General features: G+C 31.7%; 1 protein-coding gene across 1 annotated transcript; it reads left to right on the top strand.

Moving 5' to 3' along the window:
* Positions 1-314: 314 nt before the first annotated feature.
* LOC134694347 (N-acetyltransferase ESCO2-like) lies at positions 315-17,486 on the top strand. Its single transcript, XM_063555355.1, has 11 exons — positions 315-423; positions 1,795-1,886; positions 3,072-3,398; positions 5,214-6,008; positions 9,414-9,486; positions 10,173-10,304; positions 11,088-11,183; positions 11,680-11,757; positions 12,620-12,685; positions 14,249-14,424; positions 14,804-17,486. Exons 2-11 carry the CDS (start codon positions 1,819-1,821, stop codon positions 14,931-14,933), a joined length of 1,941 nt encoding a protein of 646 aa, XP_063411425.1. The 5' UTR covers positions 315-423; positions 1,795-1,818; the 3' UTR covers positions 14,934-17,486.
* The last annotated feature ends 2,567 nt before the right edge of the window (positions 17,487-20,053 follow it).

The following is a 20,053-nucleotide window of genomic DNA, read 5'->3' as shown; positions in this document are numbered from 1 at the left end:
CCGAGCTCACCAGGGGTTGAAGTCATAAAACTTTGCTCAGTGCTCGGAGTACAAAAATCGTGCTCGAAAGTTTTATGACCGCAAGGCCAGGGCTCATGTTTTGTCTGTTATTATGTTTATGTATGCCGACTCTTAATAAAATTTACTAACTCACTCAATTTTGGTTTATAATTTTTACAAAGCCAATGGTTTTAACTACAATCTTAGATGGCTATATTCTTATTTTATTTATGCTGCAATTAAAATTTAGATAGTATTACACTTTTTTCGCTGCAATAGCGAAATACGGAATATTTTCCGTCATTGCCCCGTAAGTTAGACTAGCCAATTGGCGGCAAATTTATTTTGGAGGGACATGTCAAATAATTAGCCCGACTAAATCCAATCTCACAGAATATTTATCAAAGAAAATATTTAAAGCAAGTATGTGCGTTATTTAACGGAACTGTATAACCACTATTATGTATAATGAATGTTCAAACAGGAAACCATAGCCGAAACAAACACTTCTTTTCAGATAAACATTCAGAAAACAAAAACAAAACACAGTTTCCACAGCATGGCCACGGTCAATAAATAGCCATGACTGAACATCGAATAAGTTACATAATCTGAATAATCATTTTTTTTTTCAACGGAATCAAAATTCATACTCGTATTGAATTGAATTTGACATAATGAGCATAATTTCGTGTAAACAATTGATGAAATGCATAGATTGACGGTTTGAGATGAAATCCTAATTGCTCCCCTTGAGTAGTTGATACATAGCCAGGTATATATATTTTTAAGCAGTTTAGCATGTTTTGAACTTCATACTAGTGCCATAGTTGGTTTGAGCATGGATTTCATACACAGTTCCTAGTCCAAATAATTATGTCGTCTAAAAAGCGGTAGATCTTTTCACCTCCGCACACCACTGCACACCACCGAACACCCCAAAAGTTTATTATTTTGACTTTTATCGTTATAAATGGTACTTAAATATAATATTCAAGTTATTAATTCAACAAATTAGAAGACTAAGAGTCCAAATATCTACCGATAACAGAAAAGAAGAGTCTATAACAACCCACTTTTTGAACTCTGCAGACCCTCATGGACACCTCAAATATATGTTTTTCCATTATTTTTTTTTAAATAGATAGTTGTACCAATAATAAGAAAAGAGACAAATATCAAAATATAACCCATGAACAGAGAACGAGGATACTTGAATTGTTTACTAATTATGAAAATACTTGAATTTTATAACACACATATATAATGTAATCCGGAAAGTGATAAATCCAGAGACGTTTTTCCTTATATTGATTATCGATTTTAACATAAAAATGATGCCCATAAAAATCTAAAAATTGATTAAATTATATGCAATTTAATTTATTTCATCGTTTTATTGTATAATATCACAGTTTTTCTTAGTGGTTGTTGGTATTTGCGGTGTTCGGTGGTGAAAAGACCCACCCTCTAAAAAGTTTTTTTTTAATTTTGCTGTTACGCCTTCCTTCAATGCAAGGCGTCCAATTTTTTTTTTTTTATCAAAAAGCTGTATTAAAACGGCATAATTATTTGGACTAACACAGGTCCCTGAGCTTAGCAAGTTACAGCTTATAAGTTCGAGATAAATTTTCTGACTTCCAACGGCTGTTTTGCCAGACAAGCTGGGCCATATTAGTCTTTCAAAATTTTTTTGATTTTGCTTGAAAACTCAGGTATATGACCATTTAACATATGGCTTCCTTTGATTATCCACATTAAGTTCAGTTATGTTAAATCGGAAATTCATTTCAGGTTAATAACAGATTTGTAGTTTCTATGGTAATGGATACTAGACAAGCCAGAAAAAGAAGATGGACACCGTCACCAGAAAAAAGGACAGCAAGGTGAATATATGGCAGAAAAAATTTACATAAATGAATTACATGAGATAAATGTTTTCAAACTTAATTGTAAAAATCACAAATAAATGAAGCATGAATTAAGAATAAACACATTGATTGAAATAAAAAAGAAACGCAAGAAAAAACACATTAGATTCCCATACAAGGAGTTGAGACTATATTCCAATCACATTTTCATTTTGCATACCTCCACTTATGGCATGTAGGCTTCATGTCTTGTAATTACTATTAAATATGATATAAAATTAAGAGACGTGTGATAGCTGATGATTCTACTTCACACCAAATGACATAGCTATAGGCAGCTGTAGTTGACCATTTAGCATACATTCAGAATAAAAACATTGATTAAAAACTTATGTCTGTAAAAACAAATGTAAGACGTAAGCCAGAGAGAGAGTTTGGCATTTTAAGTAAGTACTGTATCAGTGTCTGTAACTAAAAGTAAACAAATGAAATTTATTAAATCTGTGTATTGAGATATGAAAATTGATTTTACACACTTTCAAATGTATACATACAAATGGAGACCATTCAATTTCAGATTTTTACTGAGCTGATGATTGTTATTCAATTGAATAAAGTTTTAAAAATCTGCTACAGTTGTTGTTCAAAAAAGGGGGACATCATCCAAAATATTCTATACATTGCCATTGGTGTACGTGTGACAGATATTTCATACCAGTCTCCTATTTCATAATAGCATATTTTTAAATGGTGCTTGCCTTAAGCTTGGACTTGCCATAAATTAGAGACTCAGTAACTTCCCACTGAACTCAATTATATAACTGCCATCAATTAATGCAATGATCTATGATTATATACATGAATGTCATAAAAGTTACACAATAGTAAATCTACAAAATCATAAAAAATCAAGTAAATTGTTTCAGTGACAATGAAATTCACAACAACAGTTCTCTGAGAAAAAGTATTCTTCAATGTTTAAGTCACCTCTATTCTTCACATTTATTATTAACAAATATGTTTTGATATTTTACAGCTGTATTCTCGTTCTAATCAAGATCTGATTATAAATGAAGGTACATTGGGATCTTCAAAGTGTAGAACTTGAAAGTTTTCAATTTATGATTATTAAAGTCTGCTGTAGATTGCTTGACATTTTTTTCTTGTTCTCTAATTTATGTGATAACATTTTGTTGACAGGACAAGTTTGGACTTTACAGAGAACACACCACCACCAATAAAGAGGGTAAGAGAATCATCTACAGAAAGTGATGATGATTCAAAGTTTACGGTCAAATCATTTTATGGTGGTCGAGAAAAGAAAAGCTTCCCACATTCCCCAGGAAGACGCAAGGCAGCAACAAAGGTTTTGAGCAAGTTAGAAGGAGAAGAGGAAGAAGAATTTCTAACACTTAGAAAGAATGTGCCAGGGAAGATCTTAAAAACCAGCAGTAAAGTGAAGAAAGATGTCTTCAAATTGTCTAGTACAAGCTCAGATTCAGAACCTGTCCAAGTCTTGAAAGATAGGTAAATAGATTGGCTCAGAAAGACTGACTAACATTTAGTTCTAAAGTTTGAATTTGTATAATATAGCACACATAATTGACTGATAGCCTCAAAGATTAGCTAGTCTTAAACACTTATCTGCCTTACAAACAATAAAACTTGGGAGTTTTGTTTTAATTTCTGTCATATATCTTGCAAAGTGCTTGACTTTTCAGATACATTTTATACCTCTTATATTTGACTGAATTAATGCCCTTACTTGACCATTTTAAACACTGGTTTTTAAGTAAAATTATATACTTCGCATTCTTGCTGGCAGTCACAAAATAAGGGTCAGCTGCATACAAACATTTACAGCACTATTTTTATACGCCTATCAAAATTTTGACTGGACGTATCATGGTATACTAAAGTCTGGCATATCAGTCTGTCTGTCCCACTGTAACTTGAAAACAACTTATCTCAAAATTTCATGAAACTCAACATAGTTGTTTGTTATGATGGTCAAACAATCTTGCTTTTACTTACTTTCAAATATACATGTATATATAGAAATCTGTTGTAGAGTTGTCACTGACCCAGACGTACATTTTACCACTCCTCTAAACATCAACCCAAAAATGTAAGATCTGTAAATTTGCTTTCGCAAATTTTTTGTTCTACCCTAGCTGGGATTCGAACCCATGCTACTGAGATATCGTGACACCAAATCGCCTGCACTGCAGCTGTCCTGTTAGACTAGAAGAACACCTGGGCTTCAAAATAAAGCTTTTGGTGGCTGTGTGTTACCTTTCCTCGTCAGTTGTAACCTAGCGGCGTACTACAGTACATGATATATAAGGCATGGCGATGTTATAGATACAGATCAGCTCAATTATTTATAGTAAAGGATCCTACAAATCAATGCAAGATACAGTCACAGAAAATAATTATATTTATAATATATACAAAGGGAGACAATTCAATCCAAATATAATATTTTACTGAGCTGATGATTGTAATTCAATTAGATAAGTTCTGACAATGTTTTCACTTGATTTTGATTATTTTATTACAAACTTGACGGAATGATTTTACAGAAACAAGATTCTTATCTATAGAAATGACACAAAACACTCTTTCTTAAATCTTGTTGGGGTCAGCAATTTCTATCTTACATGTAGTTTTGGTTGGGAACAATCTGATCAATAAATAATCAAATTTTCATCATTATGATTTTTTACAGTAAAAATATTTAGATAATCTTGATAATCGGTTAATATATGGTAATGATACCGAATAAAATTGAGAATGGAAATGGGGAATGTGTCAAAGAGACAACAACCCAACCAAATAAAAAAACAACAGCAGAAGGTCACCAACAGGTCTTCAATGTAGCGGGAAATTCCTGCACCCAGAGGCGTCCTTCAGCTGGCCCCTAAACAAATATATACTAGTTCAGTGATAATGAACCCATACTAATTTCCAAATTGTACACAAGAAACTAAAATTAAAATAATACAAGACTAACAAAGGCCAGAGGCTCCTGACAGGCGCAAAAATGAGGTGGGGTTAAACATGTTTGTGAGATCTCGACCCTCCCCCTATACCTCTAACCAATGTAGAAAAGTAAATGCATAACAATACGCACATTAAAATTCAGTTCAAGAGAAGTCCAAATCCATGCTTATTTATGAAAATTTAGTTGTGAGATGTATTAAGAAGATATATGTTTGAAGTAATAACTAGTATTTACTACTACAATATTGCATGTATCATTGGTTCAGGGAAGTTTGTTTAGCTTTTATATACTGTACACTTTTTTAGTTTACTTTATAAATATTGTTTTTATTACAGAACAAGAAATAACAGGTTCAATAAAATTTCACCAAAATCAAGTGGAAAGAAATCTGTACCCAGAAAGAAGAAGTCATCACCAAAATCTGCCAAAAAAGTGACAGCTGCCAACAAGAAAGAGTCAAAAACTCCTGTAACACCTGTTCCCGCTGTTGTTCAGAATATTATTAATGAGCAGATCCCAGGTCGGAAGTTTTTCAAATCTAAAAGTCCTGCATCAGCATCAAAAGCCATGGGTAGTGTCATCATAAGTAAAGGATTTAACTTGAAATTTCTTCCCAAGAGGAGAAGTTTATCCAGTCTTCCTAAACTGAGTCCTTCAAATATTATTATGAACAAAAGTAAAGTTACAGAAGTGTTTGATGACTCACCTCAAAGAAGTACCAACCAAGTCAATGAGTCTATCAAGGATTCTTTAAAAGAGGTTGACAGTAGTTTAGATTCTGGATTTGATGGAAAACTGTCTGAGCCTCCTAGTCAGTGCACCCCAAAAAAGATAATGCAAATAAAAACACAAAGTCCAGCTAGAAGTCCAAGAAATAAATCTGTATTTAATAAATCACCTGGAAAAATTGTAAACAAAAGTTTAAGTCAGACACAACAAGACAGTGACATTGCTTCATTAGATGGGTCAGCTGATTTGTTCACAGACAGTACTAAAACCGATGATATTTCTGAAACAGGAAGTGAGATTTCTGGACCCTCTGTCAGAAAAAGCAATAACTTTTTCTCCATATTCAATGGTACACCAAATACTTCACCAGTAGTCCAAGCTGGGCCAAATAAATCACTGAGGTTTGTTAACAGATTGATTACTTCTATCAATGTTTAGAGCAGCTTATTTCAAATGCAGGCACAAATATTTTTGAAACTAGAGACCAACAATTACTACCATTTTAGCTATCTTAAGAATATGCTTAAATCTGCATCAGCTTAATGTTTCGTTATCATATAGTATAAATGTAGAGAAAATACTTGGAATTTACAGATTCTATTCATATTTATTAAGTTGTGTATACTTACAGTACCCTTCAAGAGTACCAACTCTCCCACACCCTACACCGAGGAAAATGTCGGAGCCACTCCGAAAAACTCCGATATTCCTCCCAAAATGTTGGGAGGAATTTGGGAGTAATCTCTCCCAAAATCAGGTAAATGTTTATTGTGATAACGAGCTCACTCTCTACACCGAGGAATTAATTGCCCTTATCCTACTTTGATCTATATCGGCACAAGACTGAATGGGTAATTGGATTACCTGACAGGTAAAGGTTGAAGTAATAAAGAATTATATTTCCGGTCTACTGTACCAGTTTAAGTGTCAAACAGGTGTATAATTTTAAATGTCTTTTATACTAATTAAATTTCATTTGTGGTAATAAAAACTAAAGTCAAAATATTTTCGTATTTTTTGTTAGCCCATCTAAAAATATCTTAACCTTAATGTACTTGCTTTAAAAAAAAACGATTATAAAATATAGCGGAATATGTGAAAAACAAAATATTCTACTTCAAAGTTAAAGTCTTTATTTAAAAATTATAAGTCTAAAAGTTTTATATATGCAAGTAAAAAGGAAAATTTATTCACCATTCATTAGACAAAATAATTGCTCCGTAATAATTGTGTAAATCTACAATCTACGGCATTTTCTTTTTACGATTATCTAATTGCTGGAATGAATAAAAGATTTAAAAGCAAAATGTTGTTGTTAATTCTTTCAATTGTATTTAAGTTTTATAAAAAATGAAAACTACTTAATTTTGACCTCGATGTCTTCACCAGTAAATTAATATTTTATTGACGAAATGAGCATACTTGTGTAAAAATAACCGGAAACTTTCGCTAAATTAAACTGAGCAGTTAAATAAAATTACGTGTTTGAAAGTTTTGTATATTCAAGTAAAAAGGAAAATATTATTCACCATTCGTTATGCTTAACAATTACGGCATTTTCGTTTTACGATTTGTTGGCAGTACAGCAGAATAATAATACATTTCCGTTACAACAAGAATACTTCCAGCTGCATTAATTCGTCTTTGTTTAATATTAACTTTCGCACAATGAATGTAAATTTGTGTATTTTCAACAAAAGATTTTAAAAACAATTATTTGCCGTGCGAAGACAATTCCACGATACACATCTCAGTTATCAACAGTTTGGGTTGAACTTGAACTTGACTTACTTAACAATGTTAATTGCTAAAAATAGTTAACATCAATGTTATCCACAGCACGAGTTTTTTAAAGGGTGGGAAAAAATATCGCGTACTAGTAAACTCGGGTGACCTTTCTGGCCGACCGTGGGAAAGTCCATTCAAGGTTTCTAAAGTTGCAGAACGACATTTTTGTGCAATCGTATTGAGGCTCCAGAAGGTCCTTTTACAATTGATTTATCCGGAAAATATAATTCTTATCCGAATAAACGTGAACACATTTTTAACTATTTGAATTTTAATGTTTTATCTTTCAAAAAAGAAAGTACATTAGTTATATGTCCATGGTCAATAATATAGATTTACAGTTGGTGATGTATTAATTGAAATTATGATGGAAATTGTCCGGGGTGATTGATTGTATTCAAATGACAATACTCATGATAATACGATAAAGAAATGCCAATTGTAGGCGGTTGGGAAATTTTGAAAATAAAATGATGACTGATTTAACTGGAATAGAATATTATGATGGGCAATTATGAGGTTTGATAAATTTTATTAATAATTAAAGGATTAGTGACCTATCGGATAGCGATAAGCGGATTACTTATCATCACAACTTTTAACATCTTTTGTAAACGTAAAATGATTGAGCGTCATAAACTTGTCAAACACCGGTAGAATTGTAGTACATTTATTATGTAATTAATGTGAAAATATTTTTCACTTTCCAAATTCAAAATGACGAAATTGATATAAATACTTTCGTCAATTTGAAAACCGTTCCGTAAAATGCGAAAATGACGAGCACTATCAATATCACTTGAAATTATTTCCTTTGTCAACAGAGTTGTCATTGAAAAGTTTCTGTTCGTAATTTGAATTATTCAAGTCTGTATAAATGTACCGAGGTGGTGAAACATCATATTTTACATTGCTCAATAAATTAAGTTTACTAACTTCAACTTTTATTAACACTCTAGACAGTTTACACTGTAACAAGAGGCAGACAAATAATACAAGTAATAGTTTTAACTTTACAATGGTGAACAAGATAGAAAGAAATATATACTTGATGATCCGATGAATCGGGTTACCGAAAAAACAACATGATTTTATTAGCCAGTTGATTTTTTAATAATGAACAATTAATGCGCTGATATTGCTTATTGAATAAGTTATAAAAGAAACTAATTGTGGCAAAATCGTCCTTGCTGAAAGAACACAATGTATGACCTGACTGGACTGTAATAGAAACACAAAATAACAATTTTCTTCATACTTTTTCGTATGTACGTTCTATTTTAAAGATAACGGCATAAGACACAAATATAAAATATAATAATTATCTTCTTCTAAATGATATTGTCACATCTTTATCTGTCAAAGAAAGGAAAACATTTGTTCAATTTATAATACCATGATTTTAAAGCACACCTGTGCAACCAAGATCGATTAAATGTTCAAAGGTAAATTATCTGGGTAATCCAATTATGTTGTCACGCGTCGTTAATTTGAAGTACATCCGATGGGCAATAAACCAATTAACAGCCATGCGGTGTTGGGAGAGAATCTTTGGAGGATTTTAGGAGTGAAATCCGCGGTACTCGGTGTGATTCCGAGAAACACGGAAATCGGAGAAAAAAGTTATCGAATCGATATTTTTGAAGAGTACTGTATGCTTCATTTTTAAAGGTCATTTTAATCCTGTAGTAATTGTTCAGCTTTTATTAGAAAATTAGAATCTTCATATACATACAAAATATTTTAATTATGAGGGACATATATATTATGTTTAATTATGAGGGACATATATATTATGTTTAATTATGAGGGACATATATATTATGTTTTTTTCTCCACACTAAAAAATCTTTTAAAAAACCTCGAAAATTGGTAAAACCTTGGGATCACAGGGGCATTAATTAGCTATATAAATAACTGTTAGTTGAATTTAGTAAGAATTAGATATCATATACATTTGAATTCAATAAAGGTAAATGCCAGATGAACAATAATTTTGTATAAACTATATATTACAGAAAAATGTCACCTAGACAATCCCCCAGAATTAGAACCAGAATGGATAAAGAAAGTAGAGAACAAATGGTTGTGGTATGTTCATTATTTTGTAATATTACATGTAAATGCACATTTGACAAGATGTCATTACAGTCTCGTCTCCATTAATCTCTTACTGAAACACAACAGAACAGTCTCATTGTGAACTATTGGGAGCCATCATTTTCAATTTTACAACTACATTCATAGATTCAAGTTGAATTAGTGCTTGATGTATTGTATAGATACATGTGTACAGTGTCACAGACAATATGTTGATATTTTGAAGTATCTTGGTTATTTGTATGCTTGGGTTGCTGTCTCATCATAAACCCTTTTCCATATATTTATAGTATTGCAATTATTTAACATTCACTGAGTTGTTGGTAAATTGCACTCACATACTCTGTCTGAAATTTTAATCGTCTTGAGTTCAAAACCATTACAGACTTTAGTACTGGTCATTTATTTATATTGAACATTACACAATACCAACAAAGAACAGCAAACTAAAAGAGCAATTATCATGATTATTCACTAAATTATTTTATTGCAAAAAAAGGTGGCAATGAAATACCATAAGTTGGAGAAAGACGCAAATTAACACCACTGCTTAACAAAGAAGATTAAGACTGACAACACCAAAAGATGTGCAATGTATATCTTAATCTACTTGGTATGTTAATCAAAACTAAAAATCTTGTGTTTTGAAAGTTAATTCATCAAACTGTTATATTTAGGATGCTGGCCAAAAGAAGTTTGGAGCAGTCCAGTGTGAAGTATGTGGAATGGTATACAGACATGCTGATCCAGGAGATGAATCCACTCATGATAAGTTTCATCAAGATCTCCTTAGTGTCCTAAAATTCCCTGTAAGTTGTTATGCAAAAAAGATTCCAAGAATATCTGAGCTGTTAAGATTCTTCTGCGTTCTACTCACAAATTCTCTACAACATTCTGCAGGAAAACATGGAATCTGACTTACCATCTTGTTTCTAGAAATTAGTAAGAAAATCATTTCACATAGCATCACATTCTAGGAAGCAATGTATCATCACAGTTATAATATTGCTTACATATTACAGCCCCTTTTGGGGTATTTTGCAATAAAAATAATAAATGATAGCATATTTTCTTTAAAGGAAGAAATTATTCATGTAGTAAGATATCTGCTGGGATTTCCTTCTGGATTATAAATATATATACATACAAGTCATAAAAACCTATAATTGCATTGAATAAAAACCTCAATTTATGTACGTGTGCATGCAAAACTAATTTCTTGGTATAGGGGTCTAAATAAAGCACAAGCAACATTTTCCAAAAAAAACAAAAAAATTTAAAAAACTATATTTTAACAAATTATTTAAATGTGTTCGACTAGCAGGTCAAACAACAGATGTTCTAAAACCCTGCTGACATGGTGATTGCCAAGTTATTTGCTAGAAATCAGTAATTGTATATTTTAAAATTGAAAAGTTTTAACTAATTTCCTAGCAATATCTGTTATTGAAAAAAATAAGTATCAATAAAGGAACAGGACGATTTTTATTGCATGCATTTGTACCTCAGTTTGATTGCAGAATTATAGTGGATGTCTTCAAATGGAATTATTTTTATTACTCATAGATTTTGTTAAATTATTTATTGAATAGGGTTGGAAGAAAGAGAGAGTTGTACAAGAATTTTCAGAAGATTGTAGCAGGATTATAATGGTTGTACATGATGATCCAAAGTATGCTGTTAAAAAAGTAAGTTAATTCTTTCACTTTCAGGATATCATTGCAAACAGATCACAATAGTAAAACAGAACCAAATTAGTATTAAAAAAAAAACTTTTTTGAAAAAGATAAGATACATCCTGTGACTTGTTTATTTATGTTGATGAAACTATGATAGAATCCTATGTTTGTCCCCTGCACAAAGGGTCATTGACAACCTGGTGTCTGTCGGTTTGTCCCTTCTTGTAAGTACTCTAGTGTGTACATTTCTTGCCAGAGTTGAATCATTTTTTTATCACAGGTTTATAATGGCGAAGTTTAGAATGATAAATGAACAGTGTGCCTTTTCTTTTAGCTATACTTTTGTTCTTTATTAGTTCAGAATAGTAATGGTATATTTTTTCATTATGAATATTGTTAGATATAAAACTAAGCAACTTAGTTATTCAGAAGCTTTTGGTTTTATACTTGCATAATTATGAATTTGGAGTAATGTTGATATGATATATTTAATGTCTTTCTGTAGATTGAAGATATCAACAATATAATGGGGAAAGAAATGGGATTTCCTGAAGCTTCTCTAGCCTCCAAGTCAAAATATAAGGTAAACTGTTGGTGATTTTTAGACTGCTTGGCCCAAGAGGACAAGTATGAGAAATTTGCCATAATGCAATTACTAACCATCTGTTATCAGAGATTTTAGCCTCTGAAACCAGTTTGCAAATAGACCACTTTGGATTCATTCGTCACTGGGAAAAACTCTGCAATTATGCGCGCCTTTATGAAGTGATTTCCAGATAGAGAGGGTAGCCTGTATCCCTGCACTATTTACGTTCATCAAGTGTCTAAGTGATCGTCATTGTGGAGGATAAACTAGAAATAATGGTTGTTCTGTACGTACTTATTGACAATTCCCTAATGACAGCAATGGTGATTGTCAATTTGGAGAGTTCAATTTGCCGAATAATTTGTACAATATAGAATTATAGTTTTCCAACCACTTGCTCAACATTGGAATGGAAGTGACGGGGCCCCTAAATGCACAAATGACGTTCACTAAAACCAGAGTTTTTGACGGAAATGCATCAAACTCGAAAGTTGTCTATTGGATCCAAACTAGTGCTGCATTTTCCATGCTTGATTACCTTCAAATCAATTATGATTTCAAACATTTACAGCTACTTCATCTCGTGTCCCAGCTTCTTCTGAATAAGATTCATTTCTGCCATTTTGTAATCAATTTACTGACTATATATTTGAAGTCTTCTGCCACTTGTTTCTTTGTTCACCTTAATTAGTTTCGTGTTTTTTTATTTTGAACAATCATTACAAAAGGGGTCAGCGTTAATGACCTTGACTACTTGATTTCAAATGTTGAACAATGATAAATTATTTTCCTGCATAGATTGTATCAAAATCTTCAATTAATAATTCACTAAATGATTCATTTATTATTTTCTGAACAGGCCTTCTTATTTATATCAGAAGATAAGAAAGTGGATGGGTGTTGTATTGCTGAACCAGTGACGCAGGTAAGTTGAGTTCAAGAAATATCGGAAACACTACTTGAGACAAACTTTTTCAAATGATTCTAGGGGTTCTCGATTTATTGTCGAGCCTTCGTCTTTAGTCGAAAAAGCGAGACTACATTCCGGCAGCGGCGGCTTCCACAAATATTCACTCTGTGGTTAAAGTTTTTTGAAAATTTAATAACTTTCTTAAACTATACTGGATTTCTCCCACACTTGGACAGAAGCTTGTTTATGATCATAAGATTGTATCCAAAAGGAAATTTTGTAAAAATAAAATTCCATTTTTTCTGTTTTTTGTTTATAAATGGACTTATTTTTTTTGCAGGGAAACATTACATTCACTCTGTGGTTAAAGTTTTTAAAATTTTAATAACTTTCTTTAACTATCCTGGATTTGTACCAAACTTAGACAAAAGCTTGTTTATGGTTATAAGATAGTATCCAGAAGTAAATTTTGTAAAAAAATAAATCCATTTTTTCTGTATTTTACTTTTAAATGGACTTAGGTTTTCTGCCAGGAAACAACACATTCACTCAGTGGTTAAATTTTCAAAAAATTTAATACTTTCTTATGCTATTTAAAATTTGTACCAAACTTGGTCAGAAGCTTGTTTATCAACTTTATGATCAGAATCTAGTATCTAGAAAGGAAATTTTGTTAATATTTGGTACCTGTGTATCTGTATTTTACTTAAAAATGGACTTAGTTTTTCTTCCAGTTAACATTACATACAGTCTGCAGTTAAAGCTTTTAAAACATTTATTCGATTCATAAACTACCCTGAAATTTTTACCAAACTTGGACAGAAGCTTCTTACAATCAAAAGATAGTATCAAGAGGAATATTTTATTGATTGTTTTCCTCAGTTTTGTTGAACCTGGGAGTTACAGCAAAAGTAGGCGAGACACTGGGTTCCCCGGAACCCTTACAAATTTTTATTAATGGAAATAGAAATATCAACAATATTGTCCATACTTTCACCTATAATGATAAACAATTTGTCTTTAGGATGCTCATGATGAGACACATGTCTGCAAATAACCAACAAACAGCATGCAAATAACCACCAAACAATGCCATTTTCTGGTTAAACCACAGTAACTATGTCAATTTTTAACTGGATTTCTGAAAGTCATGGCGGGCATCGGGGTGTTCAGCAGTATCTGTTCATGAACTTGATAAAAAGCTTTGTCTAAATCTTTTCAAATTTAGATATGTAGTTTCCTGTATAAACTAAATAAAGGTTAATTTAGATTTCCATGATTTCAGTTTTATAGTTGTTTAGTTGTAGACCTTTCAATAGCAAAAAGTTATATGTAAAGCCTTCTCCACACAATAACTTGAAAACTGTTTGACAGTCTTTTCAATTTTGATATGATTGTTTCCTGTGAATATATGAAGGTCAATGTCCATTTTCACTAATTTTTGTTGAAATTGGCTGAAGTACTGAAAGTAGATAATTAGACTGTTGTCCATGCAATAACTTAAAACACTTTAACAAAAATATTTCAAATTGTGATATGTTGTCTGTTAGATATATTAACCATTGATTCTTTTTTTAGGGTTACAGAGTGATTCCAGAGAGTCAACCTTCCCAATCAGATAATCCTCAGCCTGGACACAGACCATGGTATTGTAACTCTGATCCAGAACCAGCTGCTGTGGGAATCAGCAGGATCTGGGTGTTTGGACAACAAAGACGAACAGGAGTAGCTTCCAAATTGTTAGATGCTGTTAGGTAGAAAAAGAAATATTTTATTTTTATCTAATCTTAATTTGATAGTAAACATGACACAAAACACAAGAGCTAAATTAAAACCTTAAACAATAAAAAAACAAAAATATAATTGAATAATAATATCAATTTCGTATAATGAATAGCTTTTTGATTTGTTAAATATTTCTGTTTCAGTTTTGAAAATGAAATATACAATAACACAACAGTAGTTTTTCTGACAGATTCAATTAAGTTAAGATTTATAATTCACTATCTTAATACTTTATTATCAAATGCTATTCATATGAATAATATTCCTATGATGCTTGAGACTTTCTCCACTTCATTGAATAAAGAACTTGTATTTCTTAAAACTGAATTATGACCTTTTCTATTTCAGACAATGGTTTCAGTATGGGTCATACATTGAGAAGAGTCAAGTGGCATTCTCTGATCCAACAGGTGATGGGAAAATGTTTGCCAGTAAATATACAGGGATGACAGATTTCTTGGTTTATAAGTATGGGTAATCTGGGACAGATTATCAGAGACAATTGGACTTTGATTATACAGAAAGGGTAGTCACTTTTATAGAGGGAACATTTGAATGAAATAACAACCAAGACTATCTATGTATTATTTCTAGTCTATAACTTTGTATCTACAGTAGTTTGACTGTAATCTCCATAAATTGTTAAGCATGATATAAGTTTTAACATTCTTGATCAAATCAATGTATGTATGTTATATTGATTTGTTCAAGTTTAAGTGTTGCATTATGCAGACCAGTACCATAATAGCTATTTCATCTTCTGAACTTCATGCAACTATTTTTTTTCCCTGTAAAATTGATTTTACAATTGGAGGATATGAAGATATGTATCTTGCATTCATTTAACAACTTTAAAAAAATCATGTATGTTAATACCAGTACATACATATTGTCAAAGAACAAGAAATAACATCTTTTTCTAATAAATGATCGAGTCAGTTAATAAAAAATATACATGGTACCTAGGGAAAGCATTTCAAAATCTCAAATATGGGTTTGGTGTTAAACTTATTAGAAGTTCTGAAATTTCCCCTAAAAATTGTTACTTATTTTCAGATACCATACTTGGGTACCCTATATGGTTTTATAGAACAGCCCTGATAAAAAAAAAATATGCCTTGTTAAAAATATTGTGAACAACTTTATTATTTTTCTCTAAAATACGATTGTGGTCTTATATATTCAATATTTTATAAAATATGTATTCAACTACCAGTAAACTGAAAGCAAAAGTATAGTTTGTTGAAGTTCATCTTTATATAACTTATGTAAAATAAACACTTGATAGCTGTTGACTTGATAAAGGGAGATAATTAATTAATTCTTCTATTTTACAAAAAAAACAACCACCAATTTGAATCAGCTGTCAAACATAGCTTCATACTACTGATATAATTGTTACAGTGGTAATTTATGCAATCTCACCTTTTTTATTATTTATAAAGAGAGATGAGGGGTATATGTTAATAAGGTGACAACCCAACAACAAGAATACATCAAGAGGTCAACTAAGGTGTTCACCACAATAGACTGTATGTTATGATTGCTACTGTCAATTTATGTTCAATCAGCAAATAATAACTACCTTTTGTATATGTGTAACAACATTTTTTAAATGGCACATAACATTGCAGGGAGATAACTCTGTAAAAATTCCGCTGAACATTTTAATCACTTTCTATTATTAAGGAAAGACAGCTTCTCTTTGATCAAAATTAGTGTTTGTCAAACTTCTGTTTATCCAAAGAGCAAAGTCCAAAGTTTTTTGAAATTTTATTTTTTTGTCAAAAAGGTCAGAAATTAATATTTTGTTAAAATTTTATGAAAATTATGTGAGCCAAACTGATTTTAGTCAAAGTGTTTGGTACAACCTTAATCATTTTTTTTTCATTGATAAAGATGTACTCTGCCATTCTAATGCTCCTAGAGTGCAAAACTTGTTAGTTGACAACATTTATTTGACTTCCCTGGATGGAGGTCATTTATGGAACTAATGTATATATAAAAAATGACTGGCACTGAAAATATTTTGTGTGTTTGGTACAACAGTGCTTGTAATAGTAATAGTTTTATATTATTTTTCATAATAATGTTTTTTGTAAAGTGCATGGAGTTTTAGTAAATTGTTTCAGAAATCATTTTGCATGAACTCTGAAACTAACTGTTCATTGAACTTTATTATGTCACAATATTGAAATATATGGAGTAATTTTAATGTATTTTATTGCCTGACAACTTTATGTGTGTAGAATCATGTAGCTGTTTGTTTTTTAAAGTTCAAACCCTTATTCTGTCCATTTAGACCTTATTTCTTTCCATTTGTTGACAAACTCTGCTTTGAGGATCAAGATTTTAGTGCTGTTAATTCTTTAATTTTACGGCAATTTCACCTTCAGTAAAACAGTTCCCACTCTTTTGCTGGTCTGAAAAAATAAGTGGTAGATATCACAAAAATAACTGAAATAACTGATGATAAAATGTTTTATAAAAAATTAAGTACCCTTGATATATTCTATAAAAGTAAAGATAATGAAATATTCTTGATAATACAAAGCCTAGAGATATTTTGATATATTTTTAATATTCTATAATCTCTTAAATCATAAAGGAAAAATAATTTAAGACAAATACTGGGAATTTTCATTTTAATCCGTTATTGAGTCAGATGAGAGCCTCCAGCTGAAGCTACACGAAAGGAATCATTACCTACATGTATCACTACATGTATCACTCCTGTTGTTTTAAGTATTTTAAAAATGTCAAACTTTGTAATGCACACCTCTTTGAAATCAGTTGCACAGAATTGAACCAAACTTGCACATATTTATCGACAGGATATAAAGTTGTTGCCACGACAGGATATAAAGTTGTCATTCTGCTATTTTTGTTGCAGTACCTGATATTTGTCTTGTACTTGTCTGTTTTGTTACTATTTGTTGTAAGGAAAATGTTGATTGTATAACCTATATGTTTGTTATCTTTTTGTAGGAATTTGTTGATGGTTTGATAAAAATAAAAGATATCCATTCAAGTACCAGTTGTTTTTCTTGCATGCATCTTAAAGGGGCACTAACTACGAGAAATATAAAAATCTAGTGTATGATTTGTTTTTGTTCAATTAATAATGAAAGTCAAATAGTGAAATAATAATAAGCTTTTAGCAGCCAAAATGCTTCAATTTTGTTAAATTAAGCTAAATATTTTCACTTGCAAGTGAATAATTCGACCTCATTAAATCCGTATTCATGTGAACTTCAATTTAACCCCTTAACTAGAGATGGAAAATGCATGCATTGTACGTGTACTGGTTATTTAATGGAAAAGAATGTCAACATTGAAGGTGAAACAAAGGTTAATTATTAGATGACTGATTTGTTCCATCATAAAACGTTCTTATACAGGTAAAAACTATGAGAAATAGATATTTTTAATCTATAAGATAAAATTGAACAGACCTATAAAAATCCAAATGCACAAGTTGTCTTCATCTATTTATACTTATATTTATGTTTACATCGCTTATATGGTCATTTGAGGTCAACTGGATAGTTAATTAGATGGAGTCTAGACAAAAATACTCACAAAACAAAACTACATATTATTGACCCTATGCTCTGTAGATTTAGACTTTTGATAGTTGGATAAAATTTTTACATTGTTATAAATAGAATATGAGAATTTTAGTCAAAACGGTGACCATGAATTTAGTGCCCCTTTAACAGGAGGCCTTTAATTTTCAAAGTGCTCTTACATTTATAAGTGTCCCCAGATTTTTATGAAATTTATATCCAAGGTTTATATCTACAATATTTCAAGTCAATTTGTACATACTCAAGATGCAATGTGCTTGTATCTATTAACGGGATAAGCCTCTGCGCAATCTAAATATGTAGGTAAGCAGAATCAAGATCCAGTTTTTTTAGCAGAGTTATCTTCTCCATAAACTTAAGATACTGCATGTGTAGCAAGGTACTTCACTGTACAATCCATAGAAATTTTATTATGCCCCACCTACGAAAGTAGAGGGGCATTATGTTTTCTGGTCTGTGCGTCTGTTCGTTCGTCCGTCCATCCGTCTGTTACACCTTTAGGTTAAAGTTTTTGGTCAAGGTAGTTTTTGATGAAGTTGAAGTCCAATCAACTTGAAACTTAGTATACATGTTCCCTTTGATAAAATCATTCTACTTTTAATGCCAAATTAGAGAATTTATTCCCATTTCAAGGTCCAATAAACATAGAAAATGATAGTGCGAGTGGGGCATCCGTGTACTGTGGACACATTCTTGTTAGATCAAGCATGAAATGCTGTGTTACAAGGATAAACTGCACAATCCTAAACAATCTGGTAAGCCTCTGTTCACTCACAAGATGCAGTGTTATCAGGTTTGACCTCTGAACAATCACAAGATGCAGTGTTATCAGGATAAGCTTTTGAACAATCACAAGATGCAGTCACTGAGTGTTTTCAGGATAAGCCCTTGAACAATCACAAAGTGCAGGGTTATCAGGATACGCCTTTGAACAATCACAAAGTGCAGTGCTATTAGGATACGCCTTTGAACAATCACAAAGTGCAGTGCTATTAGGATACGCCTTTGAACAATCACAAAGTGCCGTGTTATTAGGATACGCCTTAGAACAATCACAAAGCGCAGTGTTATTATGATACGCCTTTGAACAATCACAAAGTGCAGTGACTGAGTGTTAACAGGATAAGCTTCATCACAATCTCAAGATTCAGTTTTGTCAGGATAAGCCTCTGCATAATCACAAGATTCAGTTTTGTCAGGATAAGCTTCATCACAATCGCAAGATTCAGTTTTGTCAGGATAAGCCTCTGCATAATCACAAGATTCAGTTTTGTCAGGATAAACCTCTGCACAATCACAAGATTCAGTTTTGTCAGGATAAACCTCTGCACACTCACAAGATTCAGTTTTGTCAGTATAAGCCTCTGCCTAATCACAAGTTTCAGTTTTGTCAGTATAAGCCTCTGCACAATCACAAGATTCAGTTTTGTCAGGATAAGCCTCTGCACAATCACAAGATTCAGTTTTAATCAGGATAAGCTTCTGCCTAATCACAAGATTCAGTTTTGTCAGGATAAGCTTCATCACAATCACAAGATTCAGTTTTGCCAGTATAAGCTTCTGCCTAATCAAAAGATTCAGTTTTGTCAGGATAAGCTTCATCAAAATCACAAGATTCAGTTTTACCAGTATAAGCTTCTGTACTATCACAAGATTCAGTTTAGTCAGGATAAGCCTCTGCACAATCACAAAATTCAGTTTAGTCAGGATAAGCCTAGAGCTGCAAACTCATAAGATTCAGTTTTAATCAGGATACGCTTCTGCCCAATCACAAGATTAAGTTTTGTCAGGATAAGCCTCTGCATGATCACAAGATTCTGTTTTGTCAGTATAAGTCTCTGCAAAATCACAAGATTCAGTTTAGTCAGGATAAGCTTCTGCACAATCACAAGATTCAGTTTTATCAAGATAAGCCTCTGCCCAATCAAAAGATTCAGTTTTGTCAGCATAAGCTTCTGCCCAATCACAAGATTCAGTTTTCATCAGGATAAGCTTCTGCCAAACCACA

The sequence above is a fragment of the Mytilus trossulus genome, chromosome 1 (assembly GCF_036588685.1).
Source record: "Mytilus trossulus isolate FHL-02 chromosome 1, PNRI_Mtr1.1.1.hap1, whole genome shotgun sequence".
NCBI lineage: Eukaryota > Metazoa > Mollusca > Bivalvia > Mytilida > Mytilidae > Mytilus > Mytilus trossulus.
The sequence above is the reverse complement of the archived record's forward strand: the minus strand, read 5'-3'. Positions and strand labels throughout refer to the sequence as shown.

Coding starts and splice junctions, on each gene's coding strand:
- LOC134694347 (XM_063555355.1), top strand. CDS start 1,819: ATGGTAATGGATACTAGACAAGCCAGAAAAAGAAGATGGACACCGTCA. Junction 9,487..10,172: donor GTAGAGAACAAATGGTTGTG/GTATGTTCATTA, acceptor TGTTATATTTAG/GATGCTGGCCAAAAGAAGTT. Junction 11,184..11,679: donor CAAAGTATGCTGTTAAAAAA/GTAAGTTAATTC, acceptor GTCTTTCTGTAG/ATTGAAGATATCAACAATAT.